Source organism: Telmatherina bonti (assembly GCF_933228915.1).
Source record: "Telmatherina bonti genome assembly, chromosome: 3".
In the NCBI taxonomy this organism is placed as follows: domain Eukaryota; kingdom Metazoa; phylum Chordata; class Actinopteri; order Atheriniformes; family Telmatherinidae; genus Telmatherina; species Telmatherina bonti.
Genome location: NC_136621.1, coordinates 19,226,968 through 19,253,032, shown reverse-complemented (window position 1 = coordinate 19,253,032; position 26,065 = coordinate 19,226,968). Strand labels below are relative to the sequence as shown.

The window sequence follows — 26,065 nt, the reverse complement described above, 5'->3', positions numbered from 1 at the left end:
CGAAACTGACCGATTCCAAGATTATTTTTAATGGTGATTGAGTATAAATTATTCCAAATTTCTGCTGTCATATCTGAAATGCCATTTCATTTCCCACTGAAATGCATCAAACTGCTTTCAGTGTGATTGAAGCGGAGATTTTTGAGACGTGGCCTTTGAAGCTCTCCCTGCTGGTATGGAAGCGCTGCCCACCATAACTCTTACAGAACCTACGCACATCCTATGCGCAACAGCTCAGCACTCACCTCCCATTGTTCCTGCGTCATCCATGCACACAATGCAGAGCACAAACCTTTAGAGGGGTACTGAAAGGCACACACACACACACACACACACTGCTGTGTGCATGCTGAATATTCTCAAATACACAATGGTAGAATCGCAGCACAAAGACAGAAAAAAGCACTTTAAATATTAGGTAATGTGATGTGAAAAAAGAAAAAAAAAAGTTGTCATTCTCACATCACCCAAATGACAAAAAAAGAAGAGGAGCAGCTGCGGTCTCTTGGACATTTCACAGACTGTGGTGGAATAATGCACAAGAGAAATGTGAGAATATCACAAACAGCAGCCAGAAAAGTAACACAAGCAGCTTTTGTATTTTCATTACAAACCGATCCAATGCCGACACCACCAAGCCAGTTAAGGTGATAAACTGAAAGTTAGACTTCATCTATCTGACAAACACAAATATTTGTTGCCTCCCTGCTCTTGAGGTTTAAAAAGAGATTTCCTCCATTTCTCGCTGGTAAAATGCTGATTCCCAGTTATGATAACCTGCTTTTTGACAGTTCTCTGGAAGTGAACATAAACAGCAATTAAAAAAAACAACAACACCTAAATATGAGGAGGGATGCAAATAGACATACATATGTGTATAAAGACAGAGCTGCCCTAGATTCAGAACTTGTGAATACATAAATAATTTATCACTTCTCAAGCTGCCCAAGATGTCTGACATAATTACTGGACATGCTTTTAAAATACAGGGTCAGATTCCCAGCTCTGATACCAGTCAATATGCTTCTCTTTGACAAATCCCCCACTCTCCGAAACCCTTTTAACACTCACACACACACACACACACACACACACACACACACACACACACACACACACACACACACACACACACACACACACACACACACACACACACAATTTGACCTACTTCTAATGCATGTCAAGACCTGAAATGTGACCATTTACCCAGTTATTATACTAATTACAGATCATCAATGACTGCCTGTGAGATAAATCTCTTAAATTGACATAAGAAAGGAAATGAATACATCATTACATGGGTCTTGTTAAACGGGGGTGAAAAAAGTTGAATTTATGAGGGATCTAGGTCTCCTCCTCTGCCTTTCTCCATCGGCAGCAGCATGAGAAGTCTGAAGAAGCCACACATTAAGATTCACAGGGAGGTCAAAGATTATTGGAGCGATTAGAGTATCATTTAAGGCAAAGTCTCATTTAAAGCACACTAAGCCCTGTCTACTGAGCTCGACATCAAATCGACAACTAATTATCTCACTGTATGAAGGGGGCGGGGGGCGGGGGGTGATTCAATCAATACGAATATGTGGTACTGAGAATTTTTTCCCTTTCAGTGCATTAGGAAATATTTTTATTTTTCCAACATTTTCCAAATTATTAAAACAGGCTTCACCTCCCATCTCATACATAGTGAGTACATGAAGGATTGGAGCCACGTTGCAGATGGTAACATGCAATATACATGGAGTGGGGCAGGTCTAAAGCCACTCGCTAACCCATACATTCATCCTCCATGATGCTCGGCTCTGACTGTGGCAAATGAACAGATTGCAGCGGGTAAATTTGGGTAAATTTCAATTCATGGCGGTAAATAAGAAATTTAATGCATGTGCTGGGTGCGTGTTACCACAAATGGGGAGAGCCGTCTTTTATCTGACAGCGGTGCCTCGTCTAGGATCCTGTTTGTTATGTCTTTCTCTCGTTCTTTGATGTGGTGGTGATTTACCTCCCTTCCCCATTCTGCTCTTTCATACGACTCCTCTAAAGTCACATGTTTACCCATACAGAAAATGGCACCTGACTACACAGATTATCATTTTCCTCCATGGCTACTCGCTCGGTTAGATGATGGAAAAAAAAAAAGTCATCAAAGAGGCACCAGCCTGGCTGCAAAACTGGAGCTGTTCTTATGTGTTTCGGCCAATTACAGCTTTATTATCCGAGCTAAATATAGCAAGTTGATGAAATGAAAAATGCAGCAGGAGCCCAGATCAAATGTCGACAACGTCTGGATCAGAAAGTCATAATTCTTGCTTTACTTTCATGTGACAAACTTTGTAATACCAAGTTATAATTTGATAGCTGCTTAAAGCATTGGTCCATAGCTGATTTGTGACATTTTTTGTCATTAATACCCAGTGAACTGTAAATAGCTGTTATAATCTACGCAGCTTTAACATTTAAAAAGCCCAAGAAACCTTTCTACCAGGACCGTGATAATTGAGACTAATGTGGTGAGTTTCATTTCACCCATTAGCTTGTTTGGAACATTTCACCCACAAGATTAGAGCGATCATTGCCCGTCAGCGACTGTAGGTTAGTTTTACTTGTGGGTTTCCCCCCCCCCTTCATCTGACTCCTTCCTCATCTACTCTATGAAACATGGACAGATGGAGTAGATGTAGAGAAAATCGGAGTGAGATAGAGAGGGTGAGACATATAGAGTGGGGGAGGAAGGAGAGTGTTCTGTCTGTATAATCTGCCCAGAAACTAGCCATGGGCACAAACACAAGCCAATCCATCAGGAATTCCTACTGGGTTTAGTCACGGCAAACAACAAAAAAAAAAAAAAGATCTACACGGTTTACACTAAGTTTCCATCTCGTATCCCAACATAAACGCAACATGTCACATGACAACAAATATGTGCCTTCCTTTAACTAGGAGTGCTTTTACCCATTTATGGTATGCCCTTTTTTTTTTTAAAAGCATTTTCACAGTGAAAGCAGCTGAGTGCTCACTAAGCTGCTTCAAGTTTAAATAGTGCAGGGAGGGAGGGAGGTGGTTTATTGTTGATCTGGCGGTAAGTACAGAACATCTGCATGACACAACACAAAACTTTTCCTCCATTCTACAACTACGGCTGTCCCTCTGCTGCTCATCACAGCAGAAACAAGAAAATGTTGATGCACTGATGTTGTCTTTTGTGGCAGCTCACATCCTGAGAGGCTCTAGCACCATCTAAAAGTTTTACACTGCTCCCTGAACTGATGACCCAATCCTAAATATGATGAAAAAGGAATGAAAAAGCAAAGCTGTGTTTTAGAATGAACAATTATTAACAAGTTTTGGAACTGGATGGGAGCGATGCAGCATGACTGAAGCAGGAACTAAAAAAATAAAAGGAGGCTGGGTGAAAATCCGTTGGTGTGTGTGGTTGACTGGGAATGAGATTTCTGAACATTTAGGCAGTTGTGACCTCAATCCCGAAAACAGAGATTCAGTGTGTAGCAAAAGATTTTTCCAACAGGCAGAAAGCACCCACTAAAAAATTCATTTGGGCTTGTGGTTAAAACCACACCAGTAAGTGAAAGTAATAAAATGCAAATGAGAGTTCAAAAATCAATGTGAATCTGAACATCCTCAAAAAAACCAATCCCACAGGTCACAAGTAGTAAATAAAGTGCAACACAGTTAATTACTATGTAAAACAATGCTGCTGTCACATGAAACCCACGGAGGCCATGTTTCTGACACATGGCAACGATGCAAAGGAGGGGTGGGGGTAGACCGAGCAGAGATGGAAAACATACAAACAAACATGAAGTAGAATGACTGAGAGCAGAAAGGATGAAAGAATATTGCTGCAATTTGCCCTTCGCAAGCAGCCGCCATTGACACAAACACGTGCTCACACACATACACACATGTTTGGAGTGTGCTGGAGTTGAAAGGGGGGGGGGGGGGTGCACTCTGCATGGCTGGGCTGAGAGACTCTGGGGCTGAAACCCATCACTAACGCACGGATTAGTTCACACGTGCACACTGCCTTTTAATCTGCTCCACTGACAAAGGTTGTAAAAACGAGCTGAAGAAAGGAGGAGAGACAAAGCAATGGAGGAAACGAAAAGGACGGCGGTAGAAACCGAGCCAGAACAAAGGTGATACGAGGAGGGAGATGGAGTTGGTGTAACAAAAACCGAGATGTAGGGGGGTGGGGGGGGCATGCTTTTAGGTTCACAAAAGGTGAGAGGAATAATGTGATCGATTTATTTATCTGTAGCAAATCCCATTCATGACATGGTTTATATGGCTGGATTATCTGCTCAGAACAAATGACAACCCCCCCCACCCCCCCGCGCGTGTCGGGGCACCACCTTTAATGACGCACTTGCAACTACTCACATCCACTTTCTTTCTGAATGCAAACCTGCACAACATCGCTCGCCCACCCCGAGCCCGCTAACCTTCTGTGAGTGGACGAGTGTGGGCAGAAACTTTGGATTAGAAGTCCAATGTGGCCTGGCTCCAAAAGTGAGCCTAGTTTAAAGCCAGGGAGATCTAGCCAGATGTTGGTTCTGCAGGCAGGTTGGAGGATGGGTTGGTGTGTGTGTGTGTGTGTGTGTGTGTGTGTGTGTGTGTGTGTGTAAGTTAAGGGGTTGTTCTGTCAGCACATGACCTTTGGTGGGGGTAGGACTATAATGCAAATATTCTACAATAATTTTCAATGTGCATGTTACATCTTCTAACAGTGCACATACAACTGTGTCTGAACACACACACACAAACACACACACACGCACACGTATACATATATTCTGATTCAATCTAAGAAAAATGACATCACCAAGTCACTTATCACTGTTGGTGGCAGGTAGATGCACTGGGTACTGCACCTCGGTTATCAATTAAATGTCAAATAATGACATTCAGTAAATGCTTTGATGATGGGAAAGTACGTGATGTAGCTTTGGTGGTAGAAAGGGGTGGAGACTTTTCTCGCCTGCTGCTTCAGCTCGCTGATCTCATTGGCGAAAAGATAACCTCTCTGATTGGTCAAAAGGCGGTGGTGTTTCCCCCTTTTCCTCAGCTGTGCTGCTAAAAATAGAAGCCAGAGTCAGATTTACCCTAATTGAGAGAGTCCTGCGTGTTCGAGAAGCACTTTTATTTTTTCCCCCCTTCTATCCAACCTAAGATAATAATTTAGCATGGCAGGTAATGTAAGAAACAGCTCCAGGAATTAGAAAAGAAAACTAACAGGGGAATTTCTTCTGCAGCCCAGTCGTGTCACGATGGAACAGGTTGTCCAGAAAACACAGCCCATGCAGGAAGAACTGAACAATTTGCTGAAGCAGAGGAAGCAGTCCCTACCAAAACCGACTGATGGAAACAACCACATGCAAAATGGAAACTAAAACAAGCTGAACAGACAGTCTAACAGTTTATAACTGCTAACTAATTTTATATCCAGCTTTATTGACCATATAGTCACGCTGTCCCTCTGCAGATGGCTACATGTACACTTTGGCATGATAAGGACACAACAGGAAGGCGCCACGACGATCTGAGACAAGGGTTATCAGAGCAAGACGTGAGTGATGGGTGAGCCATTAAGTGGCGACATCCCATCCACTCCGTGGGACATTCTTTAACTTTGTGTACAGCACATCTGTGTGGGGATGGTTCCTGAAGCAGGCCAAAGGTGACCTTTATGTTGCACACTGTCCTCTACCTTTTGACAGTAAGCCAGTGGGGACGTCAGGATATGCCAGATTTTTACAGGTGCGCACTCCTACTAAAGCTCCTATGAGGTGCTTTGTCAGCACATTTTTTTTTCAACCTCACCTTTGATAAAGCATTTAATGCAGAAATTATGCACATAAAAAAGAAATGCTGATTCAGACAAATAAAGAAAGGAATGGTGTAGTTAAATGCCATTACTCCACACACGCACCAACATTCTCTATAAAGTTGCTTTGAAGCAGCTGCAAGACCTGTAGTCTACTCTAACAATAGATTCTGTGCAAATTTTCAACTCATTTTTTCCATTTTTCATCCTCCAACTGGTTTTTCCACTTCTTAGTAAACCCTTAATGACCCAGTTACTTTGATTAGAAGTTTAATAAGTGCTCTATTTGTTTTGATTTGTTGGTTTCCTTATGGCAAAGGGTGGACTTTGACACATTCTGAAAACATCATATTACAAAATGGTTAGCAAGCCAGAAAGCTGAAAACTGAATAGGAATCTGCTGCTTGAAGTTGCAGCTATACAAGATAAAATTAACTTGTTATGACTATATAGTTGTCTGGTTTGATGGTAACGCGTGAACTTCTGAGCAAATTGCATGAGTTATAAGTCAGGTAAACCTTTAGAAAACACAGTAGTTTGGGGTCTTCGACTGTAGTAGGGATAAAAAAGGCAGCTGAAACCACAATCTGACTGGGGTGGCAGGTGTCAATATCCTACCCTGATAATGGCTCATCCCTCAGTGTGGTAATTACAGAGCAGAAATGCTCACAGTATGCAAATCGGGAGCACAGATTGGGCTTGCGTGCTCGAGGCTTCCATTTGTCAGGTGTGTTTGTCCGATCACACTACTAATAATATCACCCTGTCAATTACTTCCATGCCTCTGAGACTATTGCTAGCTAAGCCAAAGCCAATACAGGCTGTTAAGAACAAGTACGTGTAGGCTCCGAGAGAGGGGAGCTGAAATGCTCCAGCACGTGCGCATGCTCTAGCTGGACTCACCAGACCAAAGATCAAGTCCCTTAAGCTGCTTTTATGTGCCAAGAAAAGCTTATAAGTTGTCACGTTGGTCAGAACAAATGGTTCCAGTTTTAGGCCCTGCAGCAGAGCCTGAGAATAGGCAGCACTCACTGGGCAGGCAGCAGAAAAACTGGAGAAGCAGATTTGCTTTCTTCAAGAAGCATCAGCACAACCAGAAAAAGTAACCCAAGCTCATTCTCGTTTAACTGCTTAACCAAGCCCAGGGCTGAAAGGACGCTTCTGACTTTCTGGTTCACTGCTTACTGAGAATAAATACGCAAAAGTTTTCAAATTCAACAAACATATAAGCCATTTGAAGTTTGCCGTTGGCAGCCAGTCTTATTCAGGTTCAAGCTACATGCACAAAATCTTGTGGTCACATTTTTATTTGGAGATGATGACTAAAAATAAGCAACTTGAGGGGGTGATGGGAAAATATACCTTCAGATTGTCCAATAATTGATCTTGGTTGTAAAAAGGAAAAAGGTTGTTTTTTTTTGTTGCTTTTTTTACTGAAGCATTGTTTACCTTTTCCTTTTACTTTAATATCCAAATAAAAATCTAAATCACCCTCACAAAAGCTTCCTTATATATAAACAGACACATACTGGATATATAACCAATTTTTCTTCCATGGAAATAAAATACTTTTTCTAATTCTCCTTATTTGTGTAAGTAACTTAATATAAAAGCACCAAATAACTCATAACTAAAACAAATTCTAGCATCATTGATACGCCTACGTGCCATTGTAGCAGGGCAACCCGGGCCAAGAGTTGGCCTTTTTAATATTCCACAGTCAAACAATGAAATGTGTTTAACTTGTTTGTTCTGCTCCTACAGAATCAAGCTGACAAAATAATAATACATCCACTACCTAGTTATTACTTGCCAGGATGACTGGAATAATAATACTAGTGCCAGTAAAAAAAAAAAAAAATAAATAAAATGACCAAGTTGAAATAGATAAGGAACAAAAATGACAAAGGTTCTTGCAGATTTAATTAAAAGCTTGTATTGATTATCCATAAGTGCAGTCAGGCAGCAACAAGCATGTACAGACTAAAAGCTGAGTAATCAAAATCAGTGCCATGAACACACATAGCAACACAAAAATCAACAACTGGAGCTTTTGGGAATTTATTATAAACATGTTCAAAAGCAAATGACTATGAGGCACGAGGGTAGATCAAAGTGGTAGAGATGTAGGCCTGCAAGCCTTTTCCTGTTAAACCCGACTAAGGTAGAGTAATTTAGCAGCGACATGTGGAAGTTAAATAGCACTGTTAGGAAGCACAAGATCAAAGCAGCAGTGCCACCACTTTATCTGGTCCCACCGCAGAGGCTAAGTATCTGCAATGTGTATGTGTGTGTGCACATATATTTTTTATTTTTCTTTCTCCTTCCAGCGACTCATCCTTCTTCCGAGGTCTCGGCTGTCACGACAAGGCTACATGTTCCAGAGGTTATCAAGACCTGTGCTAACCACACAAGCCCAAACACCTCACTGGCTGTGAATAGAACGGGCCGATGAGTGTTGGAAAACATTTTGGTCTGTTCTGTCTAGAAGGGGAAAAAAAAAAGAAAAAAAAAAAGACTGCCGCTGCTGTTGTAGAATCACCATACAAGTCTGATACACTTGGGTGAGCGACTATACCGGATACGTATAACTTACAGACGGGCAGGGGAATTGGATTAGCTGCTGGGAAAATAGGGGGGATTATAAATGAGGCTGACTTTAAATGCAGTTCTTAAAAGATGGATTACCATGTACATCTAGACATCCTTTCTTTGCCAACAGAAATCTTAATCACCATCCATGAGCATCATGCTCGCTGTATCAAGCTGAAAAAGTCTAAAGTAAAAAAAAAAAAATGCCTGGTACGTATGTAGATTTGGAACAATAAAGAGGTATGGATCTGTCTGTTCGTGGTGCTCTCATTCAGCTCCATTTCAGTGATTTTGCAGATCTCAGTATGTGGAAATATAAATATATAAAATCCCAAACTAATGTTGTTTAATGCACAAATAAATAGGCAAACCTTTGGAGTCCCATTGTACATTTGGCTAAGTAATTACCACTTTTCAAATGAATTTGAACCTAATGGTTACAATAATATGCAGTAGCCTTCCTTCACTCTATGCCCCCACTCTTAACCAGTTCCCAGTGATCCTTTCCGTCCTGCCATCTCCAGGCTTTGCTGTAGCTGGTGGAGATGGAGACATGCTTTAAATGGCCATAGTAACAGACCATACGACGACTAATTTGGAACAGAGCTTCAAACATAGTCTTGATTATTTGTTGTAGGAACACACAAATAAGCTGGTACCTTTTTTCTGACATGTATCTGCGTGGGTGGAGTGCTGAAAAATGCAACCCTGCATTTGTGCCGCAATCTGCTGAGGCCAGTCAGCCGAACGGCTGGCCTTAGCTGGCTATGCGTATGAGCACCAAGATGACACAACAACTCTTGTCTATATTTAACTCACTGGATCTCCTTCCAATGTTCCCATCCTTTCAGAGTAGGCTGCCAGGGAGCATGGTGAGAAAAGCAGGCTGAAGTGATATGTAATTACGCTGAATTGATTCAGCCTCCTACATCCCATCATTGTACCCACACATTTTGAGATAATGAAACGGAAAGCACGCATTTTATTCTATTTATCATAAGTCCTCTAAATAAGCCACTCTTCCTCAGGGATTCTACAAAAACCCTTACAGCTCGACTTTTCAAGTCTGCAAAGTCCCAAGAAATAAACACCAGCAAGCATCCTGGTGGTAGCAATTTCAGTCAGATAAGAACTTCTTCAAAAACCAACTCTTGCTCTTTTCAGGAGATGCAGTGATGGCTATTACAAATAAAGGTCTCTCTGAGTGTTCCACTTCTTACATTATAGATAGATATCATATTAAATATTGAGCTCAAACTTTGTATACAAGCATATTACGCTGAAAAACATGTTGTTGTTTTTTTTATCTGATTTATAATTGGTTTTGTTGCAACAACATACTGTAATATGATGCAACATGCACTTACTTTTTTTTTTTTTTTTTTTGCTCTTTGCCAGCAGATGCAACTCAAATGCCCACAAGCTTTCAGGTCAGACACTGATTGCAGTTTGTTCTAATTACTTCCATCCAGCTGTATTTAATAGCACAACTGGCTGGGTGAATAGTCGGGATGGGTGACGCTTAGGTCATACTCACAAGAGAACATGTTGGTGACCACTTGACAACCAACAACCAAGAGACCTTTGTTGTTTTTGCCCAAACAGCAAGAAAAACTCAATAAGACACGTGCAAGACAGCTTAAAGAGAATAGGCCTTGAGGTGGTGAAATACAGCGTACACATCTACTCAGCTGTGTGTTCTCAAACGTTCAGGTCCATGCAGACACAGATACTGACATTTGCATCACATGAACCACACAGGCTCACAGACGCAACCGAAGTGTTGCGCACTCAATGTCTGCACAAAAGGTTGCAAAGAGTGCAAAAGAAGGAAAAAACGAGGAGGACGGACATAGTTTAGCAATCTCTTCTATACAGCTTTAATGGCTTGTTGAAGAGTGTGCGTTTACATGAAAGAACGCAGAAACCCTGCAGAGCAAATTGTGAGAATAGGACATAAAAGACTTGTAGAGATATAAGGGTGTGATGCAAATGTGGGCGGCAGTGGCTTAAGAGGTAGACCAGGTCGCCCAATCACGGGAAGGCTGGCCAGACACTTCACCCTCCCTGCCTCCAGTGTCGGCAACGCTGGTGTATAAATGTGAATGAATGTTTCGGTGGTGGTCGGAGAGGCCGCTGGCATTAGCATTGGCTGCCGCATTTCCGTCAGTCTGCTCCAGAGCAGCTGTGGCCAGACATGCTGCTTACCATCACCAAGTATGAATAAGGACTGAATGAATAATGGATTCACTGCAAAGCGCATCAGGTGCCTTGAAAAGCCATATATAAACCTCATTCATTAATGTTGTGTAAAGAAATCGTGCTTTGTGATGAAAAGAAAATCTAATACTATATAAGAATTATCATTAACTCACCTGTTCTTTTCCAGCTCATTATGTGTTGACCTGTAAAAAAAATAGAAAACATAAGCTGTCAAATAAAAAGACACTGTAGACATTTAAACACTGGACAAGCTAAATATAAATCTTGTGTATATATAGAGGTCAAATCAGATCAGATGAGAAAACTGTTGTGAAGTGAAGACAGTAAGTATAAGATATCTACAAACGTGGGCTCAAATGGTACATGGTGAACTGGGATGTCTAAAATGAATTATGAGTTTATCAACTAATCCCAAAAAAGTCTGTTTTTAAGTCCAGCGCACCAATGCTTTTATACCAACAAATGTCAACATGGCATCCAGGGATGCACTCCGGCATTATATAGTCTCTTCCTCAACAATACACAACATGACACTGGGAGGGTGTGTGTGTGGCACTGCAGGCGCACGTCCACAGAGCATTAAAAGGACTGCGTGTGTGTGTGTGTCTATATGCTGATGGGCAGGTACAAGCATGCACATACACACAAGCAGCTGTGGTTCAGTGCTCTGTTAATAATGTAAAGTGAATCAGCTGGTGCCTGAGAGAGTCTTTGTGTGGCAACATGGGAACACAAAGTTCTCTACAACACAAACAGCACCCCACATCATCTGAGTGGCCACAGGGCTGATGGATGCTGTAATGAACAGGTTTGTTCATTACGGGTTCACGCAAGCACTTTGCACATTGCACTTTAAAATATTCACAGCATTTAGTTATTCACTCTGCACTTGGGGAAGTGCTAATTTGCACATAAAGAAATTGCACATGATTGTCGTTTTAAAATAAATATATTTGTTTGTTGGGATGTTTGTTGCCCGTGGGTCCGGCCGGGGAGGCGTCACTTCCGGTAATGGCGGCCGCCGGTCCTGCGGGGCAGCACGACAGTTATGATGGGATAAGTGCAATATATGTGTACATCTTTTAAATTGGTACTTTCTTTTAGGTGTGGGGCACATGCGTGAATGTTCGAAGTGTGGAGTGTAGGTGAGAGTGTATGTCGGGTTTTGTTTTTATTTATGTCCTCCTCTTGTGTCCAGGGAGGCGGTGTCTGGCCAAAAGATTTCCCGGGGACCAGACGCCGCTGGAGAACGTTCCGGGCTGGACCAAGGGGAGGAACGCGACGGGGGGGGGTGGTGGTTTTAGGATGTAGTATTATTTAGTCTTTAGTTATCATCTGCGTGGTTTTGTTTGGGGGTATATTTCGGTTGGGGGTTTTCTTTTTGTTAGTTTTGGTTATGGTTTGGCGTTAGAGAGTCTACATATGAGTTTATGGTTAATGTTGTTTTGTGTTACCCCTGTAGAGTTTTATGGTTTATCCAATTTCAGCAGATGGCATTTAAAGCACCGTGAACAGATCAGGTTTTTTTTTTTTTCTGTCTTCGGCTGCTGGAGAAGCCATCTTCTGGTTTTAACTCTCTGATGCACTTTATTGCACTTGGCCCTTTACAAAGAAAATAAAAAGAAAAGACGTGGACCACCTTCAGCCTGCCTCTGCCTCCCCTCGTTAATGGTACTCACTCCACCGCTCGTGTCTTTCCTGGCTTACAGATGCAATGTAACAAAACACGTCTTCATTTTCTGGTAGATCAATACTGCAATATTTATACTATTCCCAATACTGTTATATTTTAAAAATACCAAGCTTGCCTGAAGAACTGACATATATAAAGATGCAGGTAACGTGAAATGCAGAAAATAACTAAACAGAGGACTAGTTGACTGTCTATCACCATATTTAGTCTGATCAACTTGGTCCTACATCATGGCAAATTATTGTTCTCAAGATGAATTATTTATTTTATGCAAGTCACATCACAAAAGCACCATGTCAACATGAGAAAGCATTGTTAATTTCGTAGGTTGGGTATAAACAGATCGCATAATGAGTTAACCACGGCAGTAAATTTGATTTAACACAAAAAGACTAAGTCGTTTCTATTATGGCAAAACACATGGCTCACATGGAAGCTGGTTTCTAGAAAATCTATAAGTGCTTAAGTGCTCACATGTGCACTCTCGATATGTTTTCACACACGACAACTACAACTAGACTTCCATGGTTGTTATCGTTGGCTGCGTTCACATCCTGGTTTTTGCGGTCAAAAAACACAGAAAATCACATAAGTGTTTAATCTAAACTCGTGTCTCAGTTGTTTAGCTTCTACCTTCACGTCAGAAGATGAGCTGATGGTTCAAACATGTGCTCTTCGTTGGAAAAAAAAAAGGCAGTCTTGAGTTTAATGTATACTTTTGGACATGCGTTGCTATTTTCTAATGGCAGTGTGCAGGCCTGATGTCTGATTCCATCAGAACATTACTTTTGCTAAAAGATTATGAATATTTACTTAATTTGAATCATCTACATCAGATGCTGACACAGTGAATGTAATGCATCTGATTTTTAGTAAATTTACAAAGCAATTTGTGAAACTTACAACCTTCTATGAAATTATTTTACCAGGTCATTAATGCTATAACTATGCCTGCATCAGCTGATTATAAAGCAGTGAAAACTTTTTTAAAGAAGCATAAATAACTGTTGAATTAGATGTCAACCTTACAGTGATGCGTATCTTATTTTATTACTGCCCAAATCAGGTGGGCCTTCGGTCTGCAGCCCCTTGAATTCAAGCTACAAAAACACATGGTTTATCTTGTGTTTAGAGAATCTGTTAAGTTAGTTTCTCATCAGCTTTTACCATCGCAAATCCTTTCCCTGCCCCCTGAATCAGATATCTGCAAGTCTGGAGTGTGCCAACAATACAATACAGATTATAAACTGGCTCAAGGCTCCACGTAACAACATCAAGCTTCCTCCTGCTGTCGTACATGTGTACGTGAATGTGTGCATGTATGCGCATAGCGCACACGCAGAGTGGGTCAACCAGATAAAACATCCCTGCTATAAACGGTAGGCAGGAGAGGACAGAGTCAGATAAGCTTTAAGCCTCAATGTGCTACTGAGAAGGGAGCTATAACTGGAACAAGCAAGTAACAGTAAAATGTGTGTGTCAACTTCTAAGGTTGATGTATTTGTTGTAATAAGTGCATTATAATAATCTCTTATAAAACTGTTAATTATTTGGAAAGTCTTAACTGTGGTTGTTAGTGAGGAATAGACAAGAGCATTTCCCACCGAAGTGCAGCTACATAATGTCATTCATGAAATTACATTTCTTTCCCATCTTAAATATGCAGAAACAGAAGACGAGAAAAGTTGTCGATATTCAAGCATCTCTTATAATACGTGACACCTTTATGTATTTGAGAAGTGTAATTTGCCATGAGAATATAGTCAAATTACTCACATTTATCACCAATTTGAAAAAATACCCCCCCTGCATTGACTAGTCATGTATGTATGTATAGGAAAACTTCATTAAAGTTATTCACTACTGGCAGAACATAAGCAAGCCTGACATCAGCAGTGAAATCCAAATAATGCCATTTTTGTTGGTCTGCGAGGTGCGCAATTCAACTGGGAACATAATGAGTCATATCACAATATGCACATCTGAAATAGTGTTGGATAGTAAATGCGTCAAATAACAGGGTGAGTTGTGAACACTCCTGCAAAGTCTAATCTTTAGCGCTTCTCTGTGTTATTACGCTTTTAAAGACCATATCTGTGCTGTTTTGCTGCCATTTCTGTTCCTTCGAAACGCAGTCTTAAAAGTTGCCCTTCTTTCTGTACCGATTTAAGAGCAAAGATGCTCATCGGATTTAGTTTACGTTCAACAGCAAATTCCTCAAAAACACAATCTCTTGAGGTATTGCTTTAACACAATTCGTTTTGGAATAAATTCATACAAACCACTATAAATAGTGCTGCAGTCTTACAGTTTATCTGATCATGACTGTTGCCATGCAGAAAAAGGCAACATTCAGGGCTTATGATGAGTAATGCACAGTTCCTGTTTGTGGTCCCTCTCATACATTAATATTAAAAGGCTCTGAGAGAGCCAGAGAGGAACTTGTATTTGATGTATGACTGTCAATGGGCAGATTAAAGTAAGCACCCTAACACCAAGGGAAAACACAATAACGGCAGGTCTTAACTTGGGAAATCCTCTCTACTTCCACCACTACATACTACAAGTTCCTCTCTTTCTATGTGCCAAGTAATGAAGCGTGCTCGTAAAGTCTTATGTCAACCTAAACAGCAAAGCATAATATGGTGGAGGTTTCACTTTCGGTTGCTTGAAAACAACACCACCCATAAATAGCAACAATTCCTAATGGTCTATGAGAGAAAGGTCAGCTGCCAAATCAAAGCTCATCTTTGCAGTAACATTTTAGGTAAAGGTATGATGGTAGTTCATGACAAATGTAGCATGTCATTAAAAAAACCCCTGCTTTCACAGAGATCCCTAACCTGGGCCACTGTAGTACATCTCAAGCAGCTGGTGAAATACCTCAAAACAATGGAGTAGATGGCCAGATGTACACATTGGTATTTGAGAAATACTCTATGAAAATCCAATCAGACTTATCTCACACATAAACTAGCAATCTTGACATAGTGTAAAATTATTAAGGCAGTATTTGATTACAGCTCGCCTGTTTATCAGACATGCTGGCGGCGATCACATGGTGTCTGCGGTTCAGTCTTCCAGCAAACTGACGTGTAAAAACCTGTCCTAATATCGGAAACACCAACAAATATGTCGAGCTAAAAATAACAAAAACGAAACTACTCCGTCATTTTCTCAGGACTATGAGGAGAAAGATTGTTTCTTACCTGTTGTGGTTACTGTTGAACTTCTTATTTCGGAATTTTCTTTGCCTCTGGTAGCTTGTGCTCTGGTTTGATGGGAAGGTCGACGCGTACCCGTGTTCACACTCTGTTAAAAGAAAACCGTGCATTAAAGCAAAAGCCATCGGCACGTTTTGTTACTTCTTTCAGCTATAGACCTTAGATGACAAGAAGGAATGAGAAATTATCTCCAGATGACGGAGGCGTTTTTTTCTGACACTTCTCTCTCTTTTTTTTTTTTTTTTTTATCCATAACGTATCAAATTTTTAAGCAGTTAAATGTGACATCTAAACAGATAATCACCTCTTTCTCTTCTTTCTAGATATTCCGCTGCCTCCAGTAACCGCTGAATGTTTATTAGCTGTACAGCAGTCATCTTTCCTGAGACTGGCCGCCGCGGTTCTTGGGTCAATTCAGCGTTCAAAGTTAGCTTTGTAAACAGGGACGACCCGTCAGTTTTCAATAAAAGGAGGACGATACATCAGTACACGACGTTATGATCTTGACAAGTACTTTTAGTATCTATTTGCTGAAATGAATGGGGAAAAGTCCAGTGTTTAGAAGCTAGCAAGCTACAGCCAATCCTCGCAAGACTTCTTTGTTAAAAATGTAAAAAAAATTGAATGTAAAGTATTACAATTTTCTAGGAAACGGGATATTAAATATATACAAAACAAATATAAACTATATAAAATTTCGCCTATGGAACCGAAAGCCAGCAGTGTGCCTGCTCGTTTCCTCTGCTCTCCTGTTTGTTTACCTAGCTGCTCAGCTGGGAGGCGGGACATGGCGGAGAAGAGGCCGGTTTAACCGCAATGTATTCTGGGGATCTGAGTTTTTCAATACATTTGAGAAATACAGGGAAACACAAATTTTATTATTTAAACTCAACTAATCGGGCATCCTTTGTTTTATTGTCATAGACTATTAATACTGCAGTATGGCAACCTAATTAATAAATGTCTCCGTCAATACTGGGGATGCACAATTATACCTGGAGCCACTATTTACAGAAACAATTTACTATCTAATCTGGGAGCTTGAAGTAGGTTACTGTTGCATGTAACTACAATGAGGAGACGTGTGAAAATGAAATAATACTTTTCAAATTTCTTAACTGGTGCATTTGTTTATTGTGTGTTCAGGTTAGGCTTAAACATTAATAGCATTTCGTCGAGTCATCAGACAGTCTCCCCGCACGAAAGGAAAAAAAAAGACAGCAATTCCCAACATCAACTGGGACTGTGGGAGGGTATTTGCCTGTTGAAGCCAGGCCCAGCAACACATGACGTAGATGAAGAACGGGCAGCTGATTGGCGGATGTCTTTGACAGGCATTGAGGGTTGAGCTCGATCCTGACCAACCGCAGAGGAGGTTTGCGCCATGTGGAAACCAAGGCGACACGCCTCCAAATAGCAGGAAGCAAACAATCGAGACGAGAGCTGTCTCCTGCGATATTATTAGATTTCCCACGTTTCATCATAAGCGGCGAAATTACATAAAAGCACTCTCTATGCTAGCGTCTGCTCACGTGATCGACATTTCCTCACAGTAAAGGTCCTTCATGTATTTATGACCAATTATTTATTGGTCTTAATAAACCATGATTGGTCGACGAAACATGCGCAACATGAATAAATATACTAAGAAATCGACTTTACTAGTGCAATTCTTCAATGTCATTGGATTAAATGAAGCCATTTTAAGAGATTTGCCATCTGGAATAAGTCCCATAACTTATTAACAGTGCTTAGTCCTTACAGACATATAATGTGGTGGTTTTAAAAGCCATGCCACTTATTATCTTTTCTATGAAATATATATTTCATATTTACCTGTGTCCTCTGTTTGTATCTATATACAGTAGTGTTTTTCGATCGAGCCTGCGGGGGCACAATGACATCATCCTAAAACTGAGCAGGAGGACGCCGCAATGTGATCAGATTTATTATAACGCACTGGGAGCCAACATCCACACTCACAAACATCTAATCATTATTAGGCTATGTCATGCTTTAGGCTATCTATCCTGCAAAGGGGGATACTGATTTCTCGTTAGAGAGTTGTGAAACCGCAGAATGTCTAAGCACGCAGAAAATGCACATGGAAATAGTCCATGGATTAATTATTATTAAAGCTTGCAGTTTTATCCTCTCCAATAAGCGCATTTTTCTATAGATCACCCACAATTGTCTGATGCCCTGTCATACGCTGTGCTTATTGCCAGCAGAAGTGCTTAGTTGAATGAACTCAGCCCTTTGTTGTCTGAGTCTGTTGACAATGAAGTCTTGTTTTTTTTTTTTCGTTTTTTTTTTTTTTTCTGTAATTCAGAAGAAAAAACATGTAAAGGATCAAACGCAGCACAAAATAAACTCACTTCCGTCCTTCCGCTCGGCGCTCTCAAGAAATCTAGCAGCCTCCAGCAAAACTTGGACATTTTTCAGAAAAGTGTTGATCTGCTCCATTTCGGAGTCTTTGGAGTTGAAGACGTCATTGAAAGGACAGCTAGACATATCTAAATCTTGCTGATCCAAGAGAGATGCCTCGGAATCAAAGAAGAACTCCTCACTCTTCAAACTTCTTCTTTGCCTCTCAGTTTTGGCCATTTTTTCCTCTAGTTTCAGCGGTTTATGGCGACGTGCTGAGCGTAAGGAGTGAGGCAGCGGCCAGTGGACAGTGCTCTTGTTAGAGGGTTTCTCGTTTCTGTTCTTTTTCTTTTTTTCTTTTTATGAATGCAGGGTGTTTAATGTAGAGCAGGGGCCAATGTCAGTGGATGCTGGTGCATGGGAAAACGAGAGCCCGGCCCCTCTGTGCCCAACAATTCCGCGTGGTCCTTAAGCCCGCCACTTTCTGTCATATTCAGGCGACATAAGAAACCAAAGAAAGAATAGTCACATAGTTATATGACAGCATTTTGCAATAAAAGTAAGAAACTACATAGCAAAATTCTGGTAGTAATAGCAGAATAAGCCTCAACATTATTAATGAGATGTCATTTTAAGCAATGTATCAATGTAAGCAATGTAAGCAGAAACATTTTATATTTCATCAATGTGGCACATTGGGTTAGGGGTGTCCAAAGTCTGTCCTCGATGGCCACAGTTCTGCATGTTTTCAGTGTGCCTGCACAGAACCAGATGATTTTCCGGTCCAAGCCTGGGAGACACCCTGAGCTCAGGCTGGTGAAACTCTTAAAGATGCATTCTGTAACTTTTTGACCTTAAAACTCCACATCCCAGACTTGTTTGATAACACAGTGACATCCATCATATGCTACATCATGTGTCAAAAATGGCAAATGATCATGGTCTATTTCTCCGAGTGCTTTTCTAGTATTAGGTTAGGTTTGAACATGTCACTCGGAGAACGCAAACCTCTACCACGGGCCAATGGCCCTGCCTCACAATGTTAAAGAATCCTTTAAAAAAATTCCTGAATCCAAATGGTGATCCTGATCTTCACCAAAATTTGATCAATTCTTTCTTTTTCACATTTCCAACAACTCTGAAAAATTTCATGAAAATCCGTCCATAACATTTTGAGTTATATTGTACACTAACAGACATACAGGCAAACAGATAAACGGCAGGTAAAACATAACCTCGTTGGCGGAGGTAATCATAGAGTTTATGTAAAAGAGATGGACCGAGCCTGACGTAGGTTTCTGAAGAACTGAATTGAAGCTAAATGGGCGGTTTCAACCATCGCCATCTTGGCAGCGTCATGCTTGTTGTCTCTCTCAGAAATCACAAAAATGGGCAAAGAAGTAAAACTGAGAGGGGGGCTGTGAGCGTGGGGATGGATGATTGACATCTCGAGATTTTTCTACCGGCATGTAGCAAAAAGCTAACTGGGCAAACCCGGCGCTAACAGGAGCTAACCAGCTAACAGAGGTAAGCGGGCTAAAGCTAAGTCACACTGTTAACCGGCTAAAAAGGACACACCGAGTTAGCTCAGATAGTTCTTAGCTACAGGCAGGTGGGAGTTTGCTAGATGAACTCCGACCTGCATCAATCATCCACCCCACGCTCACAACCCCCCTTTCACCTCTACCTCTTTGCCCATTTTTGAGAGACGACACGAGTGAGGCTGCCAAGATGGTGATGGTAGGAACCGAGCTTCAGTTCAGCTCTTTAGAAATCTATGGGTGACGTTGCAGAGGCTCCGTCCATTATTTTATATACAGTCCATGGTCCCGAGGCTGAGAAACCGCACTATACAACTTTTACATCTGGGCAGCAACATGACGTTTTGATTTGCAGTGAAATAAGGAACTAGCTGTTTTGAACACGCAACGTCTCTGATTCAGCAAAGAAACGCAAGAAGATTAAAAGAGAGAACACTCATCATGAGATCATCTTTTGCTGACCGGGAGAGAGCTAACAGATCAGATAGGATGCAAGATGGAAGCCGAATTAGCCATCGATAGGGGCGCATGGCGGGGAAAATGGCAAACGTCCGGTAGTGTCTTTAAGGAGTGTTAGAACACAGTGGACCCAGGTGTGACTCATGCCACACACTATAAAAAGCTGTTCTCTTTACTTATCACTAGAAATAGTTAGCGTTAACCATGTTTTAGTGATAAGTAAAGAGCAACAATAAGTAAAGAAAAGCAAAGATCAACCAAAACAGCTAATTACATTAAATTAGACAGTTAATGAGAATAGGAAGTGATATAAAAAAGCTGGCGTATTATGTTTTAAAAATCATATCTTATTTACACATTAACTCATTTACTGAATTACACAACACCCATCATTACTAGCAAACTGAAAGGTTAGCTTAAAATATTTTGTGTTTTCAGTCTGAATTTCAGTTAAAATCAAGCTTACTGATATCTTTATATATTACATAGCTTGTTGGTGTTATTTAACTGAAACATGTTGAGGCACTGGCCTGTATTCAGTTCTGATACCCCCTACCCCAACCCCCTCTGCTGCTTCAAAGAGCCAGGGACAGCCCATGATCATTTGATGTAAAGTTCACAGCAACAGAAACTTTCAAGTGCAACACACAGGGGGAATCTCTGAGGTCCCTCCTTCCCCTTCCCTTCCACCCCTTCGACATCAGCGAGGGGTAGCTGCAGAGGAAGGAAATCCATTTGAGAGTGGTCAATTTTAGACTGAAATCTGCTCATGAAAAAAATGGATGTGTCTAGAAAAAAAGGGCTTGGCTACAGTCATTTTTGGATTTTAGCCCAGATTACCCCCTTTTAGGTCACTGGGTAAATTTTTATATGGATTTTGAGGTTGCACCACCCCACCCCACCCCCTCTTCCTGCAGTGCACATACCTGTAGCGCAATTCACAGTTTATACAACAGTGTGAAAGTATAGTATGAGAAGTGTTTAAGGCTATATTATAGTATTTTTTCTCCAGAAGATAGTTCACAAGTCGGGTCAGTCAGGTCACTTTCTGCAGGGAGGGAGAATTATGGAACTCTGTAAAGCATGAGTCATGTGTCCCAGTAGGCAACACTAGAAACGGTGTGAAGGTAAAGATTTATGGGAGACTACTGCTCAAGGGCACAGATGTCCTAAAGGAACACAGTCAAGTCAAACTAGTCTCCTTCACACGATCCCTTTGATTAAAGGCTGCCCCATGATCCTTTCCTTTCAGGCAATGTCCATGTCAAAACAAGCTGCATTGAACTAACTCAGACATCCAGAGGAGACACAGGCACAGAGGTCAAACTCTTGCAAGAAAACAGATTTTTTTTCAAACCCTGCAGAGCAAAAACAGTCTGGTCTCACAAGAAAAAAATGTCATATGTATGTATACTCATGTCCAAATCATAATAATGTTGCAGAAATTGTGATAAGGCAATGTACTGGATATTGTTTTATATGTAGCAGCACCCACATGACAGGGTTGCCTTTCAAGAACATGTTAACAGAAGAATTAATCATGTATTTAATTTGAACCCCAAGTTTGTATTTCATTACATGCAAACATAACCAATATATATCAGTTCTGACCCAAACCACATGTTTGGTTCTATGTTGAAGTTAGGCTGAAAATATACTTGCCAACTGACTACAATGTGAGCATTTTCTTTCACAAACTTGCTTGTGTGCATCTCTTGATACTGGAGGAGTCCACTTGGAGTTATGTCACAGAGTTTATACCAAAAAGTGATGATGAATTCGAAACTTTCTGTCATGCTTACCACTATCAACCGTTTGACTTAACATCAGGTTCAATCGATCCTTTCACTGCTCCTACTGGTTACTTGCACATTTCAACTGGTGTTAATCTCTGAGGATGTGCACGGACAATGCTTCAAAGAAACTCAGAACATGAGGCAACCATGATAAATGTGCACACGTTTCAGTAAGAGCAAATAAATTGTTGATCTTTGAGCCATTCATCAACAAGATTCATGAGTGTATTTATGAGCACTGGAAAACAGCAACGCTCCTCTAAGATTAATACAAATTTCTGATTCTGAGAGCAACATGGGAAAAGACTGTGGAAATAATTGTGAATTCAGAAAAAGAAACATAGGTTCCCAGAGTACTTCGGTTCACACTCAAATATAGCACATATTCAGTGGATGATCATCATTTCCGATGTCCATAGTCGTTGCATGATTTAAATTACTTTTAGAAGTGCCCAAACATTTCCAAACCATGTTGTCTGGCTTGCTGAACAATAATCTATGAGCATTTTACCAAGGGAAAACTTTGGAGTTTGTTTTACAGAGGCCATTTTCCATCATCCCAGAGTCAGCTCCGTCTCCCGAGTCTTGGTAGACAGCGGCCATATTAGTTCCCTGCAAAATTAAACTCCCAAATCTTACAGACACAATCACAGTAACGGTAAACACATTGCCACAATAAGAATGCTTTAATGGTTCTCTGTACCCCTTTCTCCTGAAAACTCACTGACATTTTCATAAATGTCGCAGATTTATATCATTCTCAGAGGACCACTTCAGATGAAGCTTGTTCACGGGTAATTACACAACGTCACCATGCACAGCTCGGCACTCAGGGTGGTCGAGTGAGAGTAAAATGGAACAAAAAAGTGGGATGGTGTGATACAAAGGGGTGGGAAAATTAGTGAATAGACTATAAAGAGGAAGCAATGGTTGAGAATGAAGTGAAATGAATCTTTGTACAATAAACAAGCAGGACTGTCCATAGAAACACTCAGAGTTTTGAAGGGTGTCCATTCATGTCCCCGACCTTTCAACAGCCTGTATGTTTAGCTTTCCAAATCACCAGAAGCACCCTTTTGCTTTTCATTCACTAAGTCGACTTTTTGTCTGTGAACTACACCGTTTTCTTAAGGTGGACTGCTAACTTTTTCACAGCAAATGGAATTATGTTAAAAAAAAAAAAATACAGCAAAAGAGGAAATGAACAATAATCTCAACATTTTTAAGTACGAGACACACTATGTGAGTTTGCATTGCAGACTGGCATAACCTTAAATCAGCCCTTTTGTTTTTGCCTCTGTTCACCAGTGTGACCTGAAAGAGGTCCTCACTCTGTGCCTTTATGTCCTCTTCTCATGAGAAACAATAAGTATTTGCTCTCCGTGGGAGGTCAAACCTGATCATACAAACACTAAATACAAGTCATGCTTACTGTTTTTCTCCTCCAAAGATCAATTACTGTAATTGATGGCTTACATGTGAGCCTGCTGTGGTGGGTTCTTTACACTAACATACACAAATCCGCAAATCCCTGTTTGAGTTGTCCAAGTTACACCAATAATAGCTGTGCGCTTTTGCTAGATCTTATTTGCAAAACCCACTGCTGGGGCCTGTTTTAAATCGATGCCTGTGTAAGACGACGTCCATCAGAGTGATCTCTTGTCCAAGGAAAATTACTGGGTGAAAGTGACAAAGCATTTTCTGTCTTTTTCCTTTCTACTTTTGGTTGGATCCTCTTCTATTGACCTCATGTTGACACTGTCAGTGTGCTTACTTTCCCAAGGGCCACAAGCTGTGTGGTTCTCTGCTTTGTCAGGGCTTTCCAGCCCAGATACAAATCTGTCTTCCATCAAGATTGCAGTCAGGCTTCTCTTTTGTTTAGCTTGAACTGTGCAGTCGCTGGGGAAATGCTTTCTGGGGTATTATCACTGTTCCAGGATATTCTCAGCCTTCCCTTCTGATACAGTATCAAAACAACACATTATACTGCTTCACCCCACCCTGTTCCTCAAAATTAGCATTGCTCATGCAGCTACAACTGTTCCTCTCAATCTTATTTCTCACTTCCTGTCACATTGCCCTCCCATATGTATATTTTCTCCACTTTTAAGACGAACACTTCAGTGTCCTGTTGTGGGAGAACGCACTTGAAAAAACCACAGCACCCTCTCTGTCACAAATAAGCTGATGAAAAGGCACGCTGGGTGAAACGTAAACCTGTTGCCCCTCCCCAGGCAAATTGCCTTTTGGCTCTTAGTGACCATTGTTTGCTTCAGTTCCCAGGCACTGACATCTGGTGACAATAGCCACATAGGGAAAAAGGAAAGCAAGCACATGCACACACCCACAATAAAACATGGATGCGTTTGCAGGTGTAGGAGAAACTTGGATACGTGCATAAGTGAAGCATAACTTAGTGAATGAATAAACACAATTATATTTGCAGTTGACTTAACCTCGGCACGGTGGAGACAATAAACACACACAGTCAAGCAAACAGGCAGATCTCAGCGAAATATGTTTAAGTAATAGGTGTAAATGCTTATTAAGAGCTTAAGAGATCACATAAAAACAGCATGCAAACACACAATGACACATGTTCTTGCCCATTTAAGGAGGAAACTTGGCAAACAGGTAGTGTTGGGAAAACACACGTACTGAACATGTCCTCTCTCAGCAGGACAATATACAACACATCAATGAGAAAATAGTTCAGATGCTTAGCTGTCATGTATCCACAGGGGTTTCAGACTTCTGTCTCTGCGCCTTCGCAGCTACACTGGAGGTGTGGCACCTTCCTTCTCTGCCATATTAAAACAATCCTACCCTCAGCCGCCTGCCTCTACTATCTCTCTGATGTGGGACGTTGCCAAATTAGCCTGGAAGGCTTTGGGGCAGCGTGTCTCCTGTGTAAATTAGAGAGCAGAGGAAGATCAGAAAAAAAAAGGGTGTGCATGACAGAGAGAGAGACAGCAGGTTCAAAGAGCTAATGAAGCGGGGCAGTAATAAGAAGTTGTGTAAAAGGAGTTCTGAGAACAAAAGATGGACCTAATTTTGTAGCTTGTTGAGCTAGATTACAGGGACATCTGGATAGATTTGGAGTGTAGTCTTAATTCCACAATGTGCTGTACACTCTGAGAAAAAAAAACAGAAAATGTTGTATTTTCATAATATATGCCCTGTTGCATTCAAGAATAGGTCTGTTAATCCAACAATTGATAATTCAGCACTTTCTTTATATGTGCTCTGTTGCATTCACAGATAGGCACCACACATAACAACTAATAGAATACTTTAATCAAATTAAATGATTCGCCTCAATGGTAACAAGTGACTGAATTGAGTTTATCGAAGATCAACTATTGTGTTCATATCCAGCATAATTTCTGTTTCCACACAGAAACAAGATTCTGTGGTGCTGGTGAGTCTCTCCTATCCACTACACTCACAGTGCCGACTTTAACAGAGCTGATCATCCCAACATCACTGTCTAAATGTAAACATAACACAGGAAGTACACCACATAACTGAAATGAATAGAGGAACATCACAGAAGGTTAAATTCCTGCTAAATGTGCATTTCCTACGAGCCTTTGCAGTCTCTGCACGCTCTCTATTGTATTGTGTCTGTGCAACTGGAGAAAAGTCATCATGACACTCATGCTATGTTAAACTTAATTATTGAACTTTGGGAGTAGAAAATGAATCTCAGATTACTAGAACACAAGATTACAGATAGGTTTAGTCCTTACAAGAGTTTTTGCGCAACAGATGCAATGTATGAATGAAATGAGTAAAGATAAAAAAATATGGTGAAAAGCTATACTTCAAAATTCCTTCACATGTTTTTACAGTACAGTTGGACCTATTTTACTGGCATTTCTCGTGTACCAGCACTGGTCCCCAGTGTAAAACATGGGAGTCAATATCTTTCTGATAAATCATAGTTACCTACATGTGCATTTCACATCTGTAAGGTGTGTATGTTTTGAATTACATGAAACTGTTAGCAAGTTTAAGTCTGATCCAAACCAACACTGTGGAGCAAACTTTCACTTTGCCATCAGTGTCACAAGATTTCTTGGATGATAGGTTAAGATAAAAGAAGAACTACTGAAAAATCATGAATGATAAGATAATTACTTGTGGTAATGTATTCGAAAGTAATGGTTCCGTTTCAGTAGATTTGACTAAACTGAAGTCAGTTTTTAGGGTTTCACAATCAGTAGTAGCACCTGGAACCAGGTACTTTTCAGAATCTACTTGGCTAGGAATCAAAGTTGAGTGGAAATAAAATGATATGTTATACCAGGATTCAACGT

The 26,065-nt window shown here is 40.8% G+C and overlaps 1 protein-coding gene across 2 annotated transcripts in view; it reads right to left on the bottom strand.

Moving 5' to 3' along the window:
* The window catches only part of mxi1 (max interactor 1, dimerization protein), a gene marked incomplete at its 5' end in the record, with an annotated part of 28,517 nt that extends 10,257 nt beyond the window's left edge, over positions 1-18,260 (bottom strand). Inside the window, 3 exons of one of the 2 annotated variants that reach the window (XM_079264685.1) lie at positions 10,816-10,845; positions 15,566-15,668; positions 17,959-18,260. In XM_079264685.1, coding sequence (XP_079120811.1) covers positions 10,816-10,845; positions 15,566-15,668; positions 17,959-18,187 — 362 coding nt within the window. Of the gene's footprint in view, positions 1-10,815; positions 10,846-15,565; positions 15,669-15,884; positions 15,958-17,958 lie in introns of those variants that run through there. The other variant, XM_079264686.1, reaches the window with a different exon arrangement.
* Between the last annotated feature and the right edge of the window lie 7,805 nt (positions 18,261-26,065).